General features: G+C 49.6%; 1 protein-coding gene across 1 annotated transcript in view; it reads left to right on the top strand.

Annotated features, from left to right (window-relative positions):
* LOC146208913 (homeobox protein SAX-1-like) overlaps positions 1 to 20,958 on the top strand; it is a 61,729-nt gene that overhangs the window by 6,497 nt on the left and 34,274 nt on the right. The window contains exon 2 of the mRNA XM_084579474.1: positions 1,630 to 1,915. Coding sequence (XP_084435600.1) covers positions 1,630 to 1,915 — 286 coding nt within the window. The remainder of the gene's footprint in view (positions 1 to 1,629; positions 1,916 to 20,958) is intronic.

Genomic DNA, 20,958 nt, shown 5'->3' with positions numbered 1-20,958 from the left:
CGGAATCTCGTGATCTACACCTCTCATGCTTTGTGTAGCACGCCTCATGGTTCGAAGTGCCTGCTTCCATGGTGAAGGATGCACGTGGTGACGTACCGGACGCAGAAAGGTTTTCGCTGGGTTAAACTATGTGGTTTTTGTTTTTTCTCTCCGTTATATATCCATCAGATTACACTCCTAGGCAGACCAAACCCTCTCCGATATGTTTCAAATGAACATTGTTTGGTTCCAGCTGCAATATCCTCTGATCACCACAAACTTCTAATATCATCCAGTCAGCTGTTTCGTGGCCGACCTTCCACCATGCTTACGGCCTATGCAAATATGTTATCTTACGCTAATGAACTCACTGTTATTTTCCCTTACCGTTATATGCCGGACCCAGGCCCCTTTTGTACACATACATATTGCACCGCGGCAGTCGACGTGGCCTCTGAGCATCCGGGATGCATTGGCCGCGGTGCGGACCATTCGCTAGGACTCACCGAATTCGTAACTTCGTCCTTCGAAAGCAAAGCAAGGAGTGCACGCACCCGGCCGGCCCTTAAAAGGACACTAAAGGCGCCCAAATATGCTATCAAATCGAATTAACGGCATTTGGTAACACTGTCGCCACATATCCGGCAATAAAAAATCGAATTATTGCTGAGATATCGCGATAAGAAATTGAGGTGTTTTTTTTTGTTCCCTCCAGTGGAACTCAAACTGTTTTTTCCAACTACGTAGTAGGATAGGATGACGCAAACTATGACGCAAGAGGAGACTCCGTGATTGCTGGCGTACGGGGAGCGGAGAATACTTCGCAGGTGCGTGCCGATTCATGATCTTCATTCGATACGCACTTAGGGTAGGCGCATCTGCTGCTCCGAGCTTGTATTTCAGGCGCCGCAGACCCAAAGCAAACTATCCGAGCACGCACGAAGTGCCTGAGCCTGAACATAACAGAAACTGAAATCGACTCCTGTAGCGCCGCCAAGTATATTTTTATACTTGCCTTACAACATTTACGCTATCTTTTCGCCCTCGTTTACGTGTGATAAAAGCATGTTTCATATTCGAGACAAAACATACTACCGCATTCAAACGGTTAACGTAATTCGCATTTGTTAGCCTCCGGGATCCTTTGCGCGTCACGTGATTTGTAGTTGCGAGCCTCGGCTGTTTCGGCTGTGGTGGCGATACCTGTATTCCTGTTCTTCCTCTTTACTGCCTTATAACAGCTCCGTTTTCAGTAAGAGTGGCTTTTTTGTAACCAGGAACTGGCATTCTATCGATGCAAGCCCATTTCATTTTTCTCTTTAGTGATCCTTTAAAGATTGTCTCCTAATGTTTTTTTTTTTTTAATTCGGAACATTGATGGAAGAGAGAGAGAGAGTAAACTTTAATTGTTTAGCGGAATAGCGTGGGTGGTTTCCTCAGTCCAGGATACCATTAGCCTGGGCTGTCTCTCGGGCCCTGGTGAGCAGGCTGCGCTGCTCAGAGAGACCCGTGTAGGCCAGCTCTGCCTCCCACTCCGCTTGGCTGAGCGCTCGAGCTTTATATTTCTCTAATTCTTATTTGCAGTCCCATATCATGTGAAGGATGTGCGAGACTTCACCGCATGCAGTGCAAGCATTCCGATTTGCGCAGGGCCTCCACCAAGCGGTAGCAAGTCCGCGAGAAGGTCGGCGCCCTCTTCCAGCAAGAGCAAGCCCTCTTCAAAGAAGGCAGCCAACGGTGGGCAGCAGCAGGGCCGACAAGCGGAAGGCGTCAAGAAACCCCGGCGCCGCCGCACGGCCTTCACGCAGGCGCAGCTGGCCTTCCTCGAGGCCAAGTTTCGCTACCAGAAGTACTTAAGCGTCTCCGACCGGGGATCAGTCGCAGAGGCACTCAGGCTCACTGAAACGCAGGTCAAGACATGGTACCAGAACCGTAGGTGAGTATACACGTGATCCATGTACGCGCGCATATATTCCGTATGGACAAAAATGCGCTGGTGGGGAGATAAAAAAAATGACTATGTTAAATCATGCACTGGAAAACGCACCTGGAGGTAGGGGGATATCGCCATACTTCATCTTCATAATTTTTTTTTCAATTGGCTGCTAGGTTACGCTGCTCAGGCGGAAGCACCGTTTGCAGAAGGGAGGGTATTTTTGCAGGTCGTGATCGTGCAATCACCTGACACAAAAGTGACGTGGAGCTACTACGTCACTTCTGCGTGCCCTGGCGACGTTTTTTTTTCTTTTTTTTTAATTCTACTGGGGCAGTGAGAAAAGCGCTTGGCCGTCGGAGCGCGGCTTCGAACTGGCGGAGGGAGAGCATCTAGCCGTCCGCACGCTTTCTTCTGTATTTTAACGCGGTAGCGTTAAGGAGCTCGTGTCGCAGAAAAGCCGGTGTCGTCGGCGGCGTTGGCCGTGAGCGATAAATCCCGGCATGCACTTCATAAACGGCAAACACAGAAGAACCCCTCCTCGCAATGTGCGGCGCTGCCCCGACACGTGGCGCGCCACTCGCCCCTGACGTTTCACCGTGCACCCTCTCACAGGTTGTAAAATCAAGCTTCTTTCCTTTCTTTAGATCACTATCTTCACTCACCCGCTTCTCCCCTTCGGGCCGCGCGGGTACCGGTGCGAGGATGCCCCAATACCCTTGCGTTTAATAAGTTTTCTCGCTCTCTCCCCTTCCAGCATCCAGCGTGCGTCACTCGAACAGTGGTACGTTTAGGCGACGCGGCTCCTCTTTCTACTCACAGGGCGATTGCTAGGTGCAGCGTCTGATGCCGGACGCCTCTGACGTGATCGCTGCGCCGTAGCGCTTCTGCTGGGAAAGCGTCCCCTGCGATGTGTGCCGAGCTGCTTCCGAGGAATCATGCTTCTGCGTGGTGCTCCCAAGCGAGATAGAGGACGATCCCATCAAGGCGTCAGCCCCATGATCGCGTCCGCCTTCATGGCGCGTCGCTGCCCGGCTTTCTCCCTCCGAGACACCGAGTTCTTTGGTTAGTTCCGCTTGCTCAGGCGCACGTTTCGTTGCCGCGCCGAACACTGTGTGACTCAAGAGCATACCGAGCGAATGAGTGGGCGGTGCGAACGAGGTGCAATAACGCTATCGCGTTCCACTCTTGAAGGCGAAGCTTAAGCGTCCTCCAAATTTTTTTTTCCTATTAGTGGGGAGAGGTTGAAAGGAGGGGCGGGTAAAGCCCCTCAATAAAGGGGCTTTAGGGGCGGGCAGGCTAGCCAACGTAGACAGCGTGGTTTCAAACGAGTGACGGCTTGGAGCTGCCCTCGGTGAAGCAGCATGCATGCTTGCTTCCATTCTTCTGTTTCCCTAGCTGTGATGTATGGGCTGGTTTGGCTTGAGAGGCAGCGGAGGGAGTGCTGAAGGTTTGCTGTATCGTTTACTTGGCTCAATCAGCCGCTTTTGCACCTTAAAAGTTACGCCTCTATTATGTACATACAACTATATATATATATATATATATATATATATATATATATATATATATATATATTGTAGGGGTGTGTTTATTCAGATGGGTATAGCCGGTCAGGAGGAACTCGCAGCGGAGCGTCAGGCGTGGCGAACCAACAAGGCAGCGACCAACTTCTTCGTCCTCGAGCGCGCCAGCACGCGATGCCTGGCAGTGGCTATGAAGATGAAAGTTACCACACTACATTTTCCCCCCGGGTAGAGAAGGAGCCATCCTGGCGACTTATGGAGCCGACAGAACAGACGGATCGTAGTATGGCTTGATTCGGTTGACATGAACTGTTTCGCGTCCACGGCGACGCAAGTCCGCAGAGGGCGTAACAGGCTCAACTACGTAGTTGACAGGAGATATTTGTTGGAGGACTCGGTATGGACCATGATATCGAGCAAGAAGCTTCTTTGAAAGGCCGGTGGTTGTGGCAGGGACCCAGAGCCATACCAGGCAGTTAGGTGCATATGTAGAAGGCTCGCCGGTGTCGCGGTGGTGTTTTTGTTGCCACTGGTTTTCTGTTGTAAGCGAACGGGCGAGCTGACGGCATTCTTCTGCGTACTGGGCGGCGTCCGAGAGTGGCGTCGATTCAGAGACATCAGGGCGGTAGGGAAAGAGCCCGTCCTTTGTACAGGTTGGCTCGCGTCCGTAAAGAAGAAAGAAGGGAGAGAATCCAGTGGTGGTCTGTATCGCAGTATTGTACGCGTAGGTTGCGAAGGGAAGAACTTGGTCCCAGTTGGAATGAGCGTCGTTGACGTACATGGCCAGCATGTCACTCAGAGTACGGTTGAAGCGTTCTGTCAGGCCATTCGTCTGAGGGTGGTAAGAAGTTGCGGTGCGGTGAATGATGCGGCATTCTTTCAGTAGTGCCTCAAGAGCTTCGGACAAGAAAACGCGTCCGCGGTCACTGAGCAGTTCCTTCGGAGTCCCGTGGCGAAGAATCAAGTTGTTGAGTAGGAACAAAGCAACGTCTCTTGCGGAGGCAGAGGGTAACGGTGATGTTTCAGTGTAGCGAGTGAGATGGTCTACTGCCACGATAATCCACCGGTTTCCAGTGGAAGTAGTAGGAAGAGGGCCATAGAGATCTATGCCAACGCGGTCAAACGGACGAGCAGGGCAGGGTAACGGCTGCAACGAAACAGGGGACTTCTGTGGAGTTTTTCGGCGTTGGCAAGATTCGCAAGCGCGCACAAAATGTCGTACAAAGCGTTACATTCCACGCCAATAAAATCGCAGACGTAGGCGCGTGTAGGTTTTCAATACGCCACCGTGGGCACACTGTGGGTCACCATGGTACGCAGCACAAATGTCGGCGCGGAGATGACGCGGGATGACTAGAAGCCACTTCCGTCCATCAAGCAAATAATTGCGGCGATAGAGAAGACCGTCACGAATGGAGAAGTGGTGGGCTTGCCGGACGAGCGCCTTGGATGAATGACCGGGAGTAGGACTTGAAAGAAAATGCAAAAATGCACTGATCCACGGGTCATTCCGCTGCTCGGTAACCATGTCGAGAGTGGAAAGAGTCGACAAATCGTAAGCACAGACGTGCTCAGACGAGGTATCACTAGGCAATGGCGAGCGGGAAAGAGCATCCGCGTCCGTATACTTCAGACCTGATCGATAAATGACATGGATGTCATACTCCTGGAGACGGAGAGCCCAGCGAGCAAGGCGACCGGATGGGTCTTTCAGAGAGGCCAGCCAGCACAAAGCGTGGTGATCGGTCACAACATAAAACGGTCGGCCATACACATAGGGACGAAATTTTCCGATGGCCCAAATAATGGCCAAACATTCCCTTTCTGTGACTGAATAATTGGACTCTGCTTTGGTCAATGTTCGGCTGGCGTATGCCACAACATACTCGCTGTAACCAGGCTTACGTTGGGTAAGGACGGCACCAAGCCCAATACCGCTGGCGTCAGTGTGAATCTCCGTAGGCGCAGTCGGATCAAAGTGGCGTAGAATGGGAGGCGAAACCAAAAGGCGGCGTAAAGTGTCGAAGGCTTTATCGCAGGCCGGAGTCCAGGCTGAAAGGTCGGAGCTGCCGGCAAGGAGCTGGGTCAGAGGAGCGATGATAGAGGCGAAGTTCAAGATGAAACGTCGAAAGTAGGAGCAGAGGCCGATAAAGCTCCGGAGCTGCTTCAGGGAGGTTGGCTTCGGAAACTCTGCAACTGCGCGAAGTTTGGTGGGGTCGGGAAGAATGCCGTCCTTAGAAACTACGTGGCCTAAAATTGTGAGTTTTCGAGCGGCAAACTGGCACTTTTTCAAATTCAACTGAAGCCCAGCGCCGGCGAGACACTTGAGGACATCCTTTAGGCGGAGAAGGTGAGAAGAAAAGTCGGCAGAAAAACTACGATGTCGTCCAGATAACAGACAGGTCTGCCACTTGAGTCCACGAAGAACAGTGTCCATCAGGCGCTCGAAAGTAACCGGGGCATTGCAAAGGCCAAAGGGCATAACGTTGAACTCGTATAAGCCATCAGGTGTTATAAAGGCAGTTTTCGAGCGGTCATCGTCAGCCATCGGCACCTGCCAGTAGCCAGAGCGCAAATCCAAAGAGGAGAAATACTCGGCTCCCTGTAAACAGTCCAAGGCGTCGTCGATTCGTGGCAGAGGATAGACGTCTTTGCGCGTGATCTTGTTTAGCCTACGGTAATCGACGCAAAACTGGATGGAACCATCTTTCTTGGTGACCAAAACAACCGGAGAAGCCCATGGACTGTTTGATGGCTGTATGACGCCCCGGCGAAGCATATCGTCCACGTTATCAGCAATGACTTGGCGCTCAGAGGCCGACACGCGGTAAGGACGCTGTCGTAATGGTGCGTTTGTACCAGTGTCGATTGTGTGCATAACGACAGACGTGCGACCCAGAGCAGTGTGAGGAAGGTCGAAGGCAGAAGTGAAGCTCTGTAGAAGGGCAGAAAGTTGATCGCGTTGCGCGGGTGGAAGATCTGCGTCAATAGCTTTTTGAAGAACATTGGGTAGTGTCGAAGCGGTCGCTATATCGCAAGAGCTGAGAACATTAACGTCTAATGAAGTAGGCGTGGCAGGAAGAGTATTTACACGCGCAGGATCAAGTTCTTCAATACGACCGAGACACTCGCCGCGTAGCAGGACGGATGGGCACGAAAATGGATTCGATACATACATTGCACTAAGACCTTCTTCGAACTTGAGAACAGCAAATGGAAGCAGGAGGCACGGATGGCGTGAAGCGGCATCGGACGGTGGGAAGAAGACAGTCGAAGTAGTAACACTTTCACAGGAGAGTGGTGCCCCGCCGGGGTGGTGCAGTGGTAAGACGCCCGACTACTGTGCCGGAGTTCCCGGGTTCGAACCCGACCTCGGCGGCTGCGTTTCGATGGAGGCGAAACGAAGAGGCGTCGTGTGCTGTGCGATGTCAGCGCACGTTAAAGATCCCCAGGTGGTCGAAATTACTCCGTAGCCCTCCACTACGGCTCCTCTTTCTCTCTTTCCACTTTCATTCCCACCTTCCTCCCTTCCCTTACGGCGCGGTTCGGGTGTCCACAGAGCAAGTGTGACAGTTACTGCGCCTTTCCCTTCCTGTGAACCAATTTATTTAACAGGAGAGTGGAACGAGGGCAGCAGAAAATGGAGGAATGTCTGTGTCATTGGCGACAAGGAGTTTTACAGACCGGGTAGGGACGTCACACAAGACAGTATCACACACAGGAAAAAAAGGCAACTTCCGCGCGGGCGCAGTCAATAACGGCACGATGAGTGGAAAGGAAATCGTAGCCCAGGATGATGTCGTGTGAGCAGTGAGGCTGTACAATAAATTCGATGGTGTATAAGACGTCTTCGATGAGAACACGGGCAGTGCACACTGCTGAGGGATGAATGCGCTGGGATGAAGCGGTGCGAAGCGAAAAGTCGGGTAGTGCGGTGGTCACCTTGCGAAGACGACGGCAAAGAGATTCACTGATGACGGATACGGCAGCGCCCGTGTCGACAAGAGCGAGTACTGCGACGCCGTCGACAAACACTTGAATTACGTTAGTGGGAGAACACCGAGGACTTGAAGAGTTCGAACCAAGCGCAGTTCTTGCCCCGGGAACTGCGACTGTTAGTTTCCCTCAACAGTGCCGGTAGAACGTCGAAGTGGGGACGGGAAACGGCGACGAGGGGAAGGTGATCGGCGAGTTGTGTACGTTTGATTGTCACGAGATACAAAGTCGGAACTGGGCGGTGTTACGACCAAGCATCCGCATTTGCGCGCTCTATTGTTCGCCTGTGGGCATGGAAAAGTTTTGTGAATATGTGGTGATGGTCCATTGGCTCTAAGTGAGCCTGTTTCCAGGAATCCTGTTTTGTAAGCATGTTTTGCTTTGTGGACAACCTGCAAATGCCAAATTGGCCCTGTCAAGAGAACGTCTGGAAAAACACAAAGAAACGTCCCCCTGCGGGAAATAGCAGGAAGTGCTTTCTTTTGTTCACCCTTCCAGTCGAGAAGTGCTATCCTCCAGTGATGAATGCCTCCTATCCAAAGGAGACGACAGAGTGACATGTCCGCTGACGTGCAGGACAAGAGAAGAGCATGACTCATACGGCCATTAAGTGATTTCCCGGGAATGCAGGAAAGATTTGCAATTGTCGAAAAGGGACCATGTTGGGAGCCCTATGCGGCGCCACGTGCACTCGGGTTTCTGAGAAGTAAAACCCCCAGAACCAGCCTGTGGTTTCTTTGCTGAAGAATAGAAATGTACCTCCTCTCCTCGCCGTTCCCAAGCTTTTCCCGCCAACAAGTGATCACGCCCAACGAATGAATGCCGGACCAGTCAGTGCTTCAGACCATCAGTGCAGTGATGTGTTCGATTGGATGCCGATACCTGAGGGGCGTGCCCTGGATTTGGTTGGTCAGCATCTTCAGAGAGGGGCTGGACATAGGGGGTTTTTAAGGACGCTGCAGAGCACGAAATGTCGCTCTGGGCCCTGGGTAAACGGCTCATCCAGTCGCTTCTCGCTATGAACTCTTAACGCTTGTCATTTTGCTGATGTACCCTTCTTCTTCATGTAAATATTCTTGTAAATACGTTTTCTCAAAGTGCCAGTAAACCTGCTTGTACATATTTTACCAACTTCGAAGATTCAGTCCTTCTTCAACCCGGAGTCTCTGCACGCTACCAAGTGAAGGCCGGGTCGCCATAGCCCCAGCGTCACGACAACTGGTGACCAGCGGTGGGATCTGAATCTACAAGCCACAACATCTGGTGATTGGAGGTGGATCTGAAGCTACAAGCCACAACACCTTGTGATCGGAGGTGGCATCTCAAGCAACAAGCAGGAGCAACAATCGGCCAACAAGAGGGCAGCTCGGAACATCGATCGCATGTGTGGGTGAGTGCTTGGCTTTTCTTCTGATGTGGACCAGGTTCTAGAACAGGGTTAGATTTTAGAACTGGTAAAGAGAGTGTGGAAACGCCTTTAGGTTTGGTAGTTTGCACTGTTGTTTTGGAAGTAGCCGACACTCGGAGCGATCATGGACCTACAAAAGCTGCAGAAACCGGAACTGTTGCAATTGTGTGAGGAATTGGGAATTGATACAAGTGGTTTGGCACGAAAACCTTTGATTATAAAGGCAATCACAGATTTGGGAGCCGATGATGAGGAGCTCAGTGAAGCATGGAACCTCATCGGTCAAAAAAAGGAACAGCTCAGACAGCAGAAAGAGCGGGAAAAAGAGGAAAAGGAGCGGGAAAAAGAGCAGAAAGAGCGGGAAAAAGAGGAAAAGAGGCGTGAGCGTGAACTTGAGAGGGAAAAAGAGGAAAGGGAGCGCGAACGTGAGTGGGAAAAAGAGGAAAAGAAGCGTGAAAGAGAAGCAAAAAAGCTGGACCAAGAAATTGAGCTCCGGAAATTAGAACTAGAGTTGAGCAAGAGGTCGGGCAATTGTCCCCAGCTAGCGGTACCTCTTCTCAACAAGGAGGCAGATTTCAAGATGTCAAAGTACATGCAGCCATATGTGATATCAGGGGATATCGGTCTGTATCTGGCTAACTTTGAGCGAACCTGCGAAAAACTGTCCTTCCAGCGAGACACTTGGTCTCAGAGATTATTGACGGTTCTGCCCTGCGAGGCAGCGGAGGTTGTCGCGCGGCTAAGCAAGGAGGACGCGGACAACTACGAGAAGGTCAAAGCTTGCCTTCTGAGAAAGTATAGGCTTAGCGCCGAGGCGTTCAGACAACGTTTTCGGAAAGCTACTAAGTCCAGGGACGAGAGTTACCCTGAATTCCTGTACAATTTAAGAGTTAATTTGGGCGAGTGGCTAAAGAGCACAGATTCCTACAGTGATAGGGACGCTGTAGTCGAGCGAATTCTTTTGGAGCAGTTTTATAACTGCCTCCCAGAAAAAGAAAGAAATTGGTTACAGGACCGAGGCGAAATTAAGTCGGCAACTGAAGCTGCCGAACTTATTGAGGAGTATGCTTCGCGCCGACAATTCAGCAACCCAGCAGTGGATAGGCCCCGCAATCCCAAGTTCAGTGTGAAAAACCGTCAGGAAAGGCACTTTGCTAGAGTTGGAAACGAAGAAATGAAGGTTTCTTCAGGCAAATTCCCTAGAAAGGACGGCAGTGAGAAAAGTGGGGAAGTGACCAACGTGCAGAACACAAAGAATAAGCTTGAGGCTAGGAAGCCGCTCACATGCTTTAGGTGTAATGAGCAGGGTCACATTGCCGTCAACTGCCGGAAAGAAAAGATTGCTTTCTCGTATGTCAGGGACTGCGATGAAAATATGCAGCTTTTAGAACCCTACCTGCATGACCTAGTAGTCAACGGGAAGCCTTGCAAGGTACTGCGCGATTCGGCCGCAACGATGGATGTTGTCCATCCGGCGTATGTATCGCCTTCCGACTATACAGGACAGTGTGCATGGATCCGACAGGTAGTTGAGGAACAGAGTGTGTGCTTGCCGATCGCGAACGTGGTCATCGAGGGCCCTTTCGGCGAATTAACAACCGAGGCTGCCGTTTCAGGAAAGCTTCCTAAGTGCTATCCGTATTTGTTCTCCAACAAATCGGACATGCTGCTGCGAAAGAGGGGCATCCTTTTCGGAGACAGAGTTGTGCAAGCCTTAACACGTTCAAAGGCGCGAGAACTAGCTACACTGCTCATTCCAGAAAAATCCACAGCGGAGGAAACGGCAGTTAAAACAATGGTAAATGCGGAAGATAGCAGGTCAGAAAACTTTGAGAGCGAGGCATCTCAGATAAGTCAACTTGAAAGTGAGCTTGATGAGACGCGGAATGAGGACGTTCTTGAGAGTAACCTCTTGCCGCCAGTGTCTAGTAATCTCACGAGACTTTTAAGTGGAACCCGAGAGGACTTAGCTATAGAGCAAGCCAATGATCCCAATATACAGGAGATAAGGGAGCGCCACCGCGCCACTAAGACAGCAAACAATATTTCTTTCGAGATGAGAAAGGGAGTGCTGTATCGCTTATTCAAGGATAAGCGCGGAGTAGAGCGGGACCAATTAGTCGTTCCCCAAAAGTACCGCGGAGACTTACTGCGACTTTCCCATGGCAGCTCGTGGTCATGTCACCTTGGAATAAAGAAAACAAAGCAGAGGCTGTTGCAAGAATACTATTGGCCTGGATGTTTTAAGGACACGGAAAATTTTGTACGGTCATGCGACACGTGCCAGCGGGTTGGAAAGGCGCAAGATAAGTGGAAAGCTCCGATGGTGTTAGTACCAATCATTACCGAGCCGTTTCACCGGTTAGTAATAGATATAGTTGGGCCACTTCCTGTGACCGAGTCAGGGTACCGTTATATCCTCACTATGTTATGCCCAGCCACAAAGTTTCCAGAGGCTGTTCCGCTGCGCGAGGTGACGTCCGAGAGTGTAGTGGATTCGCTGCTGTCAGTGTTTGCACGAGTTGGATTCCCTTCCGAGGTCCAAAGTGATCAGGGTAGCGTTTTCACGAGTGTCCTCACCACCTCATTTCTCGAGCGATGCGGCATTAAGGTAGTGCATAGCTCGATCCATCATCCGCAGAGCAACAGCGTAGAAAGATGGCACTCTGTTCTCAAACGAGTCCTGAGGGGACTGTGCTATGAAAACAAGCGCGAATGGGATACCTGCCTGCCTGCAGCGCTTTTCGCTTTGCGGTCAGTGCCGCACGAATCCACTGGATTTAGCCCAGCCGAGTTGGTGTACGGAAGGTCACTGCGCTCACCTTTGCGAATGGTGCGCGAAGCCTGGGAGGGGCGCGGAGAAGACCCAACAGTAGTAGAATTCATTCTGAACCTCTTGAATCGCTTACATAACACTAAGGAACTCGTTGAGGCCAGCATGAAGTCAGCCCAGGCTCGTTCCAAGGTGTACTATGATAAGACAGCCCGTCAAAGGACGTTTTGTATCGGGGACCAGGTGATGTTGCTGAGAAGTTCAAGGCAGAATAAGCTCGAAGTACAGTGGGAAGGACCGGCTGAAGTCGTTGCAAAGCTTTCTAACACTAACTACGCAGTGAAAATTCCCGGTAGGCGTAAAGAAGTGCGCATTTATCATTGCAATCTTATGAAGCCTTATGTGCAGAGGGAAGCCGTGGTAAATCTAACGTTAAACCTTCCCGAGGAGATGGGGGACAACTTGATTTGCCTCAGCGGAAAAGGAAGCAACGCTCAGGAGCTTCTCAAAAAGACGGAGCAGAGAGGAGAACTAAAGAAATCCCAGCTGTCCGATCTGGGCGAGATAATAACAGAGTTTGAGGCCTGCTTCGTGGACAGGCCAGGCAGAACTGATTTGACTGAGCACGATATTGAGCTGACTTCAGACGTGCCAGTGCGATCAAGGTGCTACCGATTTTCTCCAAGGCAAAGAGAAATTCTGGATAGGGAAGTAACTCGCATGCTGGAATTGGGAGTAATAAAACCCTCGGAAAGCGATTATGCTTCGCCTATGATCTTAGTAGAAGCTCCAGGTAAAGACCCTAGGCCTGTGGTAGACTACCGAAAGCTAAATTCTCTCACCAGGGATCAAGTGTATCCTATTCCGAATATTGAGGAGAGAGTAGAACAGGTCAGTAGAGCGGCATATGTGACTACGCTGGACCTTACTCGAGGATACTGGCAAGTACCGCTCACTGAACGCGCCAGCAGATACGCGGCTTTCGTCACTCCGACGGGCAGCTACCAGCCAACAATGATGAGTTTCGGGCTCAAAAATGCTCCATTTTGTTTTTCCCGACTCATGGATAGGGTTTTAAAGGGGTGTGAAACATTCGCGGTGCCTTATTTAGACGACATTGCGGTTTTTTCCGACTCATGGGCGGACCATATGGTACATCTAAGAGCTGTACTGAGCCTTTTGCGTCAAGCTGGACTAACCGTAAAGGCCGAGAAATGTTGCCTGGCAAGGGCGACCGTGGACTACTTGGGTCACAATGTAGGTCAAGGTTTCAGGAAACCCAGCGAGATTAAGATTTCTGCGGTAGCAGACTACCCGCGGCCGAGCACGAAGACGGAAATTCGAGCATTCCTGGGTCTGACTGGGTACTACAATCACTACATCCCTAACTATTCAGCTTTGGCTAGCCCTCTGACCGACGCTCTCCGCAAGACAGAACCGACAAATGTAGTCTGGGACGAACAAAAGGAAGCCTCCTTCGTAAACCTGAAGGCTGTGCTGATTAGCCGTCCGGTATTGCGAGCTCCAGACTATGGCCGAGAATTCACGGTCCAGTGTGATGCCAGTGATCGAGGGTTAGGTGCTGTTCTCTGCCAGAGAGATGACGACGGTAATGAGCACCCCGTGCTCTACTTGAGCAGAAAACTGAGTTCTAGAGAGAGGGCTTATTGCGCGTCAGAGAAGGAATGCGCTTGCATTGTATGGGCCATTCAAAAATTGCAGTGCTATCTTGGAGGGGCCAAATTCACCGTAGAGACGGACCATTGTCCCCTGGCTTGGCTGCAAACTGCGACATCGAAGAACAGTCGCCTTCTTAGGTGGAGCTTGATTTTACAGCAGTACAATTTTGAAATAAGATACAAAAAGGGGAAGTTAAATGGGAATGCGGACGCGCTTAGCCGCTCTTTCTAAGCGGTCCGAGATGTTCCTCACCATGTATCCAAATTGATAATCAGGTTTTTTTTTTTTTTTCGTGCGCTTGAATATAGATGACTATGTAAAGCAGCACGTTTGGTTTTCGAGGCATACGTGGGTCCTGAACGTCTTGAGAGTGGGCTTTTCTCGAACAACAATGGCAGTTTTCTTTTGACCTGGTCTCTTCAGACGGGAGCCGAGTGCTTGCTTCGACATGTGGTTGAGTTTCAGATAGCTCAAGCAATTTGGCCTACAACAATCAAGACAACGCGACAAGCAACAGCGAGCTTCAAGCGTTCACGTGCAGGCCATTAAGTCGTCTCTTCATGCAGCAGCTGCGGCTGCTGCCCTCCGAGTCTCTTCTGGCGGGGGAGGAGGCTGTTACGACCAAGCATCCGCATTTGCGCGCTCTATTGTTCGCCTGTGGGCATGGAAAAGTTTTGTGAATATGTGGTGATGGTCCATTGGCTCTAAGTGAGCCTGTTTCCAGGAATCCTGTTTTGTAAGCATGTTTTGCTTTGTGGACAACCTGCAAATGCCAAATTGGCCCTGTCAAGAGAACGTCTGGAAAAACACAAAGAAACGTCCCCCTGCGGGAAATAGCAGGAAGTGCTTTCTTTTGTTCACCCTTCCAGTCGAGAAGTGCTATCCTCCAGTGATGAATGCCTCCTATCCAAAGGAGACGACAGAGTGACATGTCCGCTGACGTGCAGGACAAGAGAAGAGCATGACTCATACGGCCATTAAGTGATTTCCCGGGAATGCAGGAAAGATTTGCAATTGTCGAAAAGGGACCATGTTGGGAGCCCTATGCGGCGCCACGTGCACTCGGGTTTCTGAGAAGTAAAACCCCCAGAACCAGCCTGTGGTTTCTTTGCTGAAGAATAGAAATGTACCTCCTCTCCTCGCCGTTCCCAAGCTTTTCCCGCCAACAAGTGATCACGCCCAACGAATGAATGCCGGACCAGTCAGTGCTTCAGACCATCAGTGCAGTGATGTGTTCGATTGGATGCCGATACCTGAGGGGCGTGCCCTGGATTTGGTTGGTCAGCATCTTCAGAGAGGGGCTGGACATAGGGGGTTTTTAAGGACGCTGCAGAGCACGAAATGTCGCTCTGGGCCCTGGGTAAACGGCTCATCCAGTCGCTTCTCGCTATGAACTCTTAACGCTTGTCATTTTGCTGATGTACCCTTCTTCTTCATGTAAATATTCTTGTAAATACGTTTTCTCAAAGTGCCAGTAAACCTGCTTGTACATATTTTACCAACTTCGAAGATTCAGTCCTTCTTCAACCCGGAGTCTCTGCACGCTACCAAGTGAAGGCCGGGTCGCCATAGCCCCAGCGTCACGACAGCGGATTTCTCGGCGAGGGCTGGTCTGTATTGTAGGAGTAGTTCCATAGTTCAGGTCGAGAAGGTGGAAGGCGTTGGCGGCAAAGACGGGCTACATGGCCAGGCAGCCCGCAAGAGTAGCAGATTGGCCGGTTGTCTACCGTGCGCCAAGGGTTCGTAGGGCGTTGGCGTACCCTTGGAATAGGGACATGGAACAACGACCCAGGCAAAGGCGAAGGATGATTGGAAGGGGCAGCCTGGTAGGAAACAGGTGCGGTTGGCATTAGCGGCCTGGCTGTAACTTGGGCGTACGTCAATGGTGCCATTACTTGCGCCTGCACAGGGCTGGGCGGCAGCACGGGGCTGGGCGGGAGCACGGGGCTAGGCGGAAGGACATCAGCGATATGGTCTTGCACGACACGCCGTATGGTAGGGGCAAAGGATGGAGCCATGTCAGGAAGGTGACAATGTCTTGTAATTGAGGGACCAGGGATAGCTGGCGGGCGACCTCTTCGCGAACGAAGGCTTTTATCTGTTGAATCAAAGGGCTGTCCTCTGATGGAGTAGAACCGCCCAGTGCTAGTGTAGAGATGGTGTCGTCTCTAACACCGGACCGCCGGGTAGAAGCGCGCTGCTTTCGAAGCTCGTCGTAGCTCTGGCAAAGTTTAATCACGTCACTGACGGAGGCAGGATTTTTCACCCAGAGCATCTGACACGCGTCCTCGGAGATACCTTTCAAGATGTGTCCGATCTTAGCCGCTTCGGACATTTGTGAGTCGACACGTTTGCACAGGTCAACAATGTCCTCTATATAGCTTGTGAATGACTCTTCGGTATGCTGAGTGCGCTCACGCAAGCGTTGTTCTGCTCGGAGCTTGCGAACTGCAGGACGGCCAAACACTTCTGCAAAATTCTTCTTAAACGCAGACCAAGATGGCAGGTCTGCCTCATGGTTGCGAAACCAGAGGTTCGCCATGTCGGTTAGGTAAAAGATTACGTTACTTAGCTTGATAGTGTCGTCACATCTGTTATAACTGCTGACACGCTCATACGCCGACAACCAGTCGTCGACGTCTTGGTCAGCCGTGCCACTGAAGAGGCATGGATCACGCTGCCGTAGAACGCCAGAACACAGTACCGTGGTTGGTATGGGCGCCGATGTCGAGCTGGTCTCGTCTGGCATGGTGGAAGCAGAGGTCAATGTGCGGCTTCTAAGTTCCAGGGTGGATGGGAACGTACCCAGCAGCACCTGCACCAAATGTAGGGGTGTGTTTATTCAGATGGGTATAGCCGGTCAGGAGGAACTCGCAGCGGAGCGTCAGGCGTGGCGAACCAACAAGGCAGCGACCAACTTCTTCGTCCTCGAGCGCGCCAGCACGCGGTGCGTGGCAGTGGCTATGAAGATGAAAGTTACCACACTACAATATATATATATATATATATATATATATATATATATATGTGTGTGTGTGTGTGTGTGTGTGTGTGTGTGTGTGTGTGTGTGTGTGTGTGTGTGTGTGTGTGTGTGTGTGTGTGTGTGTGTGTGTGTGTGTGTGTGTGTGTGTTGTGTGTGTGTGTGTGTGTGTAGTGACGTATCCGTAAGCTACGTTGCATTGATTGATTGAATGTCCTTTATTGAATGGGAAGGCTCATGGCCATGGATGGGGATAAAGGGGAGTAGACATAATCTTCATTGTTTATTTAGGTCGTCACTCGAATCACATTGCTCTAACCAGGCCACTAAGCGAGCCATACTTGGCAAATATCATCTGTGTGTTTGCATCAGTTTCTAGAAGGGAACGGTAGTTCAGGCGGTAGGGTTCGATCTCGGGGCATCTTACGTTGCATCTTGTATAATTTCAGAGCTTAATTCCAAACATCAATGTTTACGCGCAAGATGCTGTAAGGTTATTTGCTTTTTGCCACTAAAAAACTCCATGTGTGTGGGCGCGCGTGTGTGCAAATAACTCATGCGCAGGTACTCAATATATATGAGGCCCCACATAAGGTCAGTACTCTTGCACGTTTTCATTGCAGTAAGGAAGCAAACTCACAATCCCTGCAGCGTACTGCGAAGAAGCAGACTCGCGACTCGAAGTCCCTGCGTCGCTTCGAATACCGGCTCTAACCCCGCCAGACCACCGGAAGAAAGAGAACGAAAGCAAAAGGGCGAAAGACTGCGAACGCACAAAATCTGCGCTCAGTCATTCCCCCGGGGGAGGAAAATTTTGTTTACTGCTTGGAGCCATGGGGGAGGGGAGAAGACTGTGTTGGAGGAGGAGCCATGGCGAAAAGAAAGACTCCGCGAAATACGCGTGCGTGACGTGTAGCCTACGTCACCTATGTGTCACGTGATTGCTCACTGACGATCTGCAAAAACATTCTCCCTTTGCAGAACGGATGCATGCTTCTCGCTCACGCCGCTGACAATGAAGACATCTGTAAGTTTTCTACGGCGGAAAGAGCTGTGCTTAAATTTCACCTTACAAAGTATTGTTATCAGAGTGATAGCTATACTGCATGCAAAGGGGAAGCACTGATCCTTAGGTCAACCAACATGGATTTGCCGCCCATGTATGCCTATGCTTCTCAAAGTCTAACCTTCAAAGTAAAACAACAGTAACACCAGTGTTGGCCCATGTCATGCCGGAAATTCGACCATCAGTTAGCCTCAAGGTCAACTCGGCATAAATTTAGCGCTCACAAGGTCTTCAAAATCAAACCACAGCATCATTATCGTTGGCAAATGGCTTGCCGGGCATATTTGATCTTTAGCCAACATCCAAGACAAACCAACATGGGCTTGGCGCTCAAGCATATGCTTCTCAAGGTCAAGCCCTCATTTTCAAACACTGTGAAATGAGTGTTGATGGATGACCTTAAACCATGACCTTGAGCTATGACCTTAAATGACGTCATACCCATAGGTCGGCGAACTCACTCACGAGTCGACTCACTCGGGCTCACTGAAACACACATTCAGATCGTGAATGGAGTCGTGAGTCCGGCAGATTCAGATCATGATTCGAGCCTTGAGTGAGTCCGGACTCGCATTCAAATAATGACCTGAGTCGTGAGTGAATCCGTACTCATAATCAGGTCATGATCTGAGTCCTGAGTTTGAGTTCAGACTCACGTTCAGATCTGAGTCAGTGTGAGTCTGGACTCGCATTCAGTTTATAATCTGAGTCATGGTGAGTCCGAATTACCAAGTTCCTATGAAATCAGATGACCTTTAGGTTTGGTTTACTTTGTGGAATTTAACGTCTCAAAGGGACTCAGTCTATGAGAGACGCTGTAGTGAAGGACTCCGGAGATTTCGAGCAGCTGGAGTTATTTAACCTGCAATGACATCGCACAGCATTCGGGCGCCTTGTTTTTTGCCTCCATCGAAAAGCGGCCAGATAAGTATTTGGTCACTTGAAAAATCGTGATATTGATCGAATGGGAAATCGGCACGAGTCGCTCATCAGATCCTAGCGGACGCGAGTTGCCTGTGCACTTGTAATGCTGAATAAATTTTGGACCAACCAGTGATACGGAGCAGTTTCGCGCTTCTTCTAGCAAGTAATCGTTTTGGTTGTGACATTTTATGTTGGTTAATCGCAGCATTTGTTATCTTAGGCTTACTTCATTGCGATGGCTCTATAGCTCTTGCTTTGCTTTCATTTATTTCAGAACGTTTCACGAATGTTTCACGGGTTAGCTGCTCCTTGGTCCAGAACGATCCAAATGACCCAGTAATGATGCCAAACTATTGCTGTTAGAGGCCATCGGGTCGCCGTATGTTTAACTCTTTTTTTTTAGTTACGCCCACCATCACGGCCCAATAATGTGGTGCGGTCTTCCTTATGCAGTTGTTCCGGTTGCCTAAGCTGTTTCATGAGTTCACAACCACGAGGCTTCGGGCGGGTAATTAAAACTCAGTCCGGTATATCCGCCATTTGACCTCGGCCGATCTGGTCCAAAACCGATTATCAACCTAATTCGACTAGGGCGACGCGATGTAGACCTCCAAAAGTCAGGGAGATAGCGACGCTTTAGATAACGACGCAAACTCGGAATACGGACCCTGTACTCTGCACCGACGGCCGAGCGCCGGTCGCACACAATGACGTTGAGAACTGGCATGGCTGGATGGCTTCTTTAGCACTGAAAATGAGAGCACATGGCCTATATTTATCTTACCCTGAGGGTGCATAGTGCGCATTTCTTCAGTTTCATTCGCTGTCGTAGTTGTCAACCCAGCTGTCGTCTGTTCTATGTTTTATTGAGTGTTCAAAGCTGCAAAATGACCATGCATTGTCTGCATTGCTGCTGCGAAGTGCGAAATACGCGTAATTTCACAAACTGATGCGCCATATATAAGAAGAGTTTATACGCGTCCTGATAAGGTGACAAAATAATGGGAATTGAGAAATAGGGATATTCTGAGATGTGTCTGCAAAATCTGATGCTTATAAGGAATTGAGTCATTGGTGACAGAGCCTAACAGCCGGAAGAACGATTAGGCGACTGTAGTTGCAGCGATTGACAAAAATTTCCTAAGTGAAAAAGTCAAATGAAAAACAAAACAATGCAATGCCAGCGCTCGACTTGGCTTATAATTTTACGCACAGGTGAACCTCCTTAGGCCAGCGATTTACATTCCCTCCTATTACTTTTAGAGTTAAAGCATTCATATAACTGTTAAAGTCAAGCAGAACGTTTTAATGCATAATCAGCGATTGTTGCCAAGCCCGGAACACCGAATGGGTCAACAGATAGTGCAAAAGCTCGGACCTTATTGGCAAAAGTTCGGACCAAATTTGGAAAATGGTCATGGCTAAATTTCGAGGTCAACATCGTGTCGGGCACAGTCAATTATGATTGCACATAGACTTTAGTGCAAATCGACCAGGTCACATTTTGATGGTGGCCCGGGCCAAGATTTTGGAATTAGGCATGATTAAATTTTGGAGGTCACCATCATGTCGCGCATGGTCTATTATGGTTTGACATTGATTTTGACGGAACAAAAATTTGGGGGTGAGTGACCGAATTTTTTTATTTTTTGGATGGCCCAGGCCAGATTTGGTAGTCATCATCGTGATTTTTGTAGACGAATCAGGTTGGAAATTTTTCTGGTCCAAATTGGCCACATTTTTTTTTTCTCTATAGCAGATTGCGTTTGAATTAAGCCACGTGGTTGTGACGTCATGCTACAGCTTAGCCGTTCAAAAGAACGGCGCAATAAAAAGATGAACAAGATTCCTGGTCGGTCAAAGGCAAATTACATACTCACACGGCGATCTATGACATTTATTTATATTTATTTATTACTGTTCCCTCAGGGCCCGCAGGGCTTTATAGAGGAAGTGGGTGCAAAAAGAAAAAAATGCATATTAATAAGTACAATCAAAAGGCAAAACTCACGATGCAGACGCTTGTTCAATGACATACTTGGTGATAAGTGGCTTGAAAGATGACGCGTCTTCAATGCAAGCGATGTGGGGTGGAATGTGGTTCCACTCAGTGCTGGTCTTCGGTAAGAAGGAATTAAAAGGCGCATTCGTTTTACAAGTTGGGATGACAACTTTACGCTAATGATCAACACGTGATACACGTAGGATGGTACAGAAGTAAACAATTCCCGTTTTAGTGTCTCGTTATGAAAGAAAATACAGTGGAAAAGACTGAGGCATGAAATATTTATACGAACTGCGAGATTAGTCAGACGCATTTTTTAGATTTCATTGAAGAAACGCTAGCCGTGCGAGAATAATTGCAAAGGATGAAGTGAGCTGACCGATTCTGAACAGATTCTATAGCATCGATTTGCGCAGGGTCCCATATTGATGACGCGTATGCTAGCTTTGGCCGTATTAGTGTTTGATGTAAAAGTATCTTCAAATGGGATGGAGCCCGAGAGAAGTTTGTGCGTATGTAACCAATTCAGTTTGCATTGTTAATAGCATATTATATGTGCATGCGCCAGGATAAATTGTTAGTGATGTGAACACCCGGATATTTATAACATAAAACACTCTCTAATGAAACTATTAACCTTGTAATTGAACGTTTTAGACGTGTTAGATTGGCGTAAGATTGACATAAT

The sequence above is a fragment of the Amblyomma maculatum genome, chromosome 1 (assembly GCF_055883805.1).
Source record: "Amblyomma maculatum isolate TAMU_Amacu chromosome 1, ASM5588380v1, whole genome shotgun sequence".
Taxonomy (NCBI): Eukaryota; Metazoa; Arthropoda; class Arachnida; order Ixodida; family Ixodidae; genus Amblyomma; species Amblyomma maculatum.
Note: the sequence above shows the minus strand (reverse complement) of the source record. Positions and strands in the feature narration are given on the sequence as shown.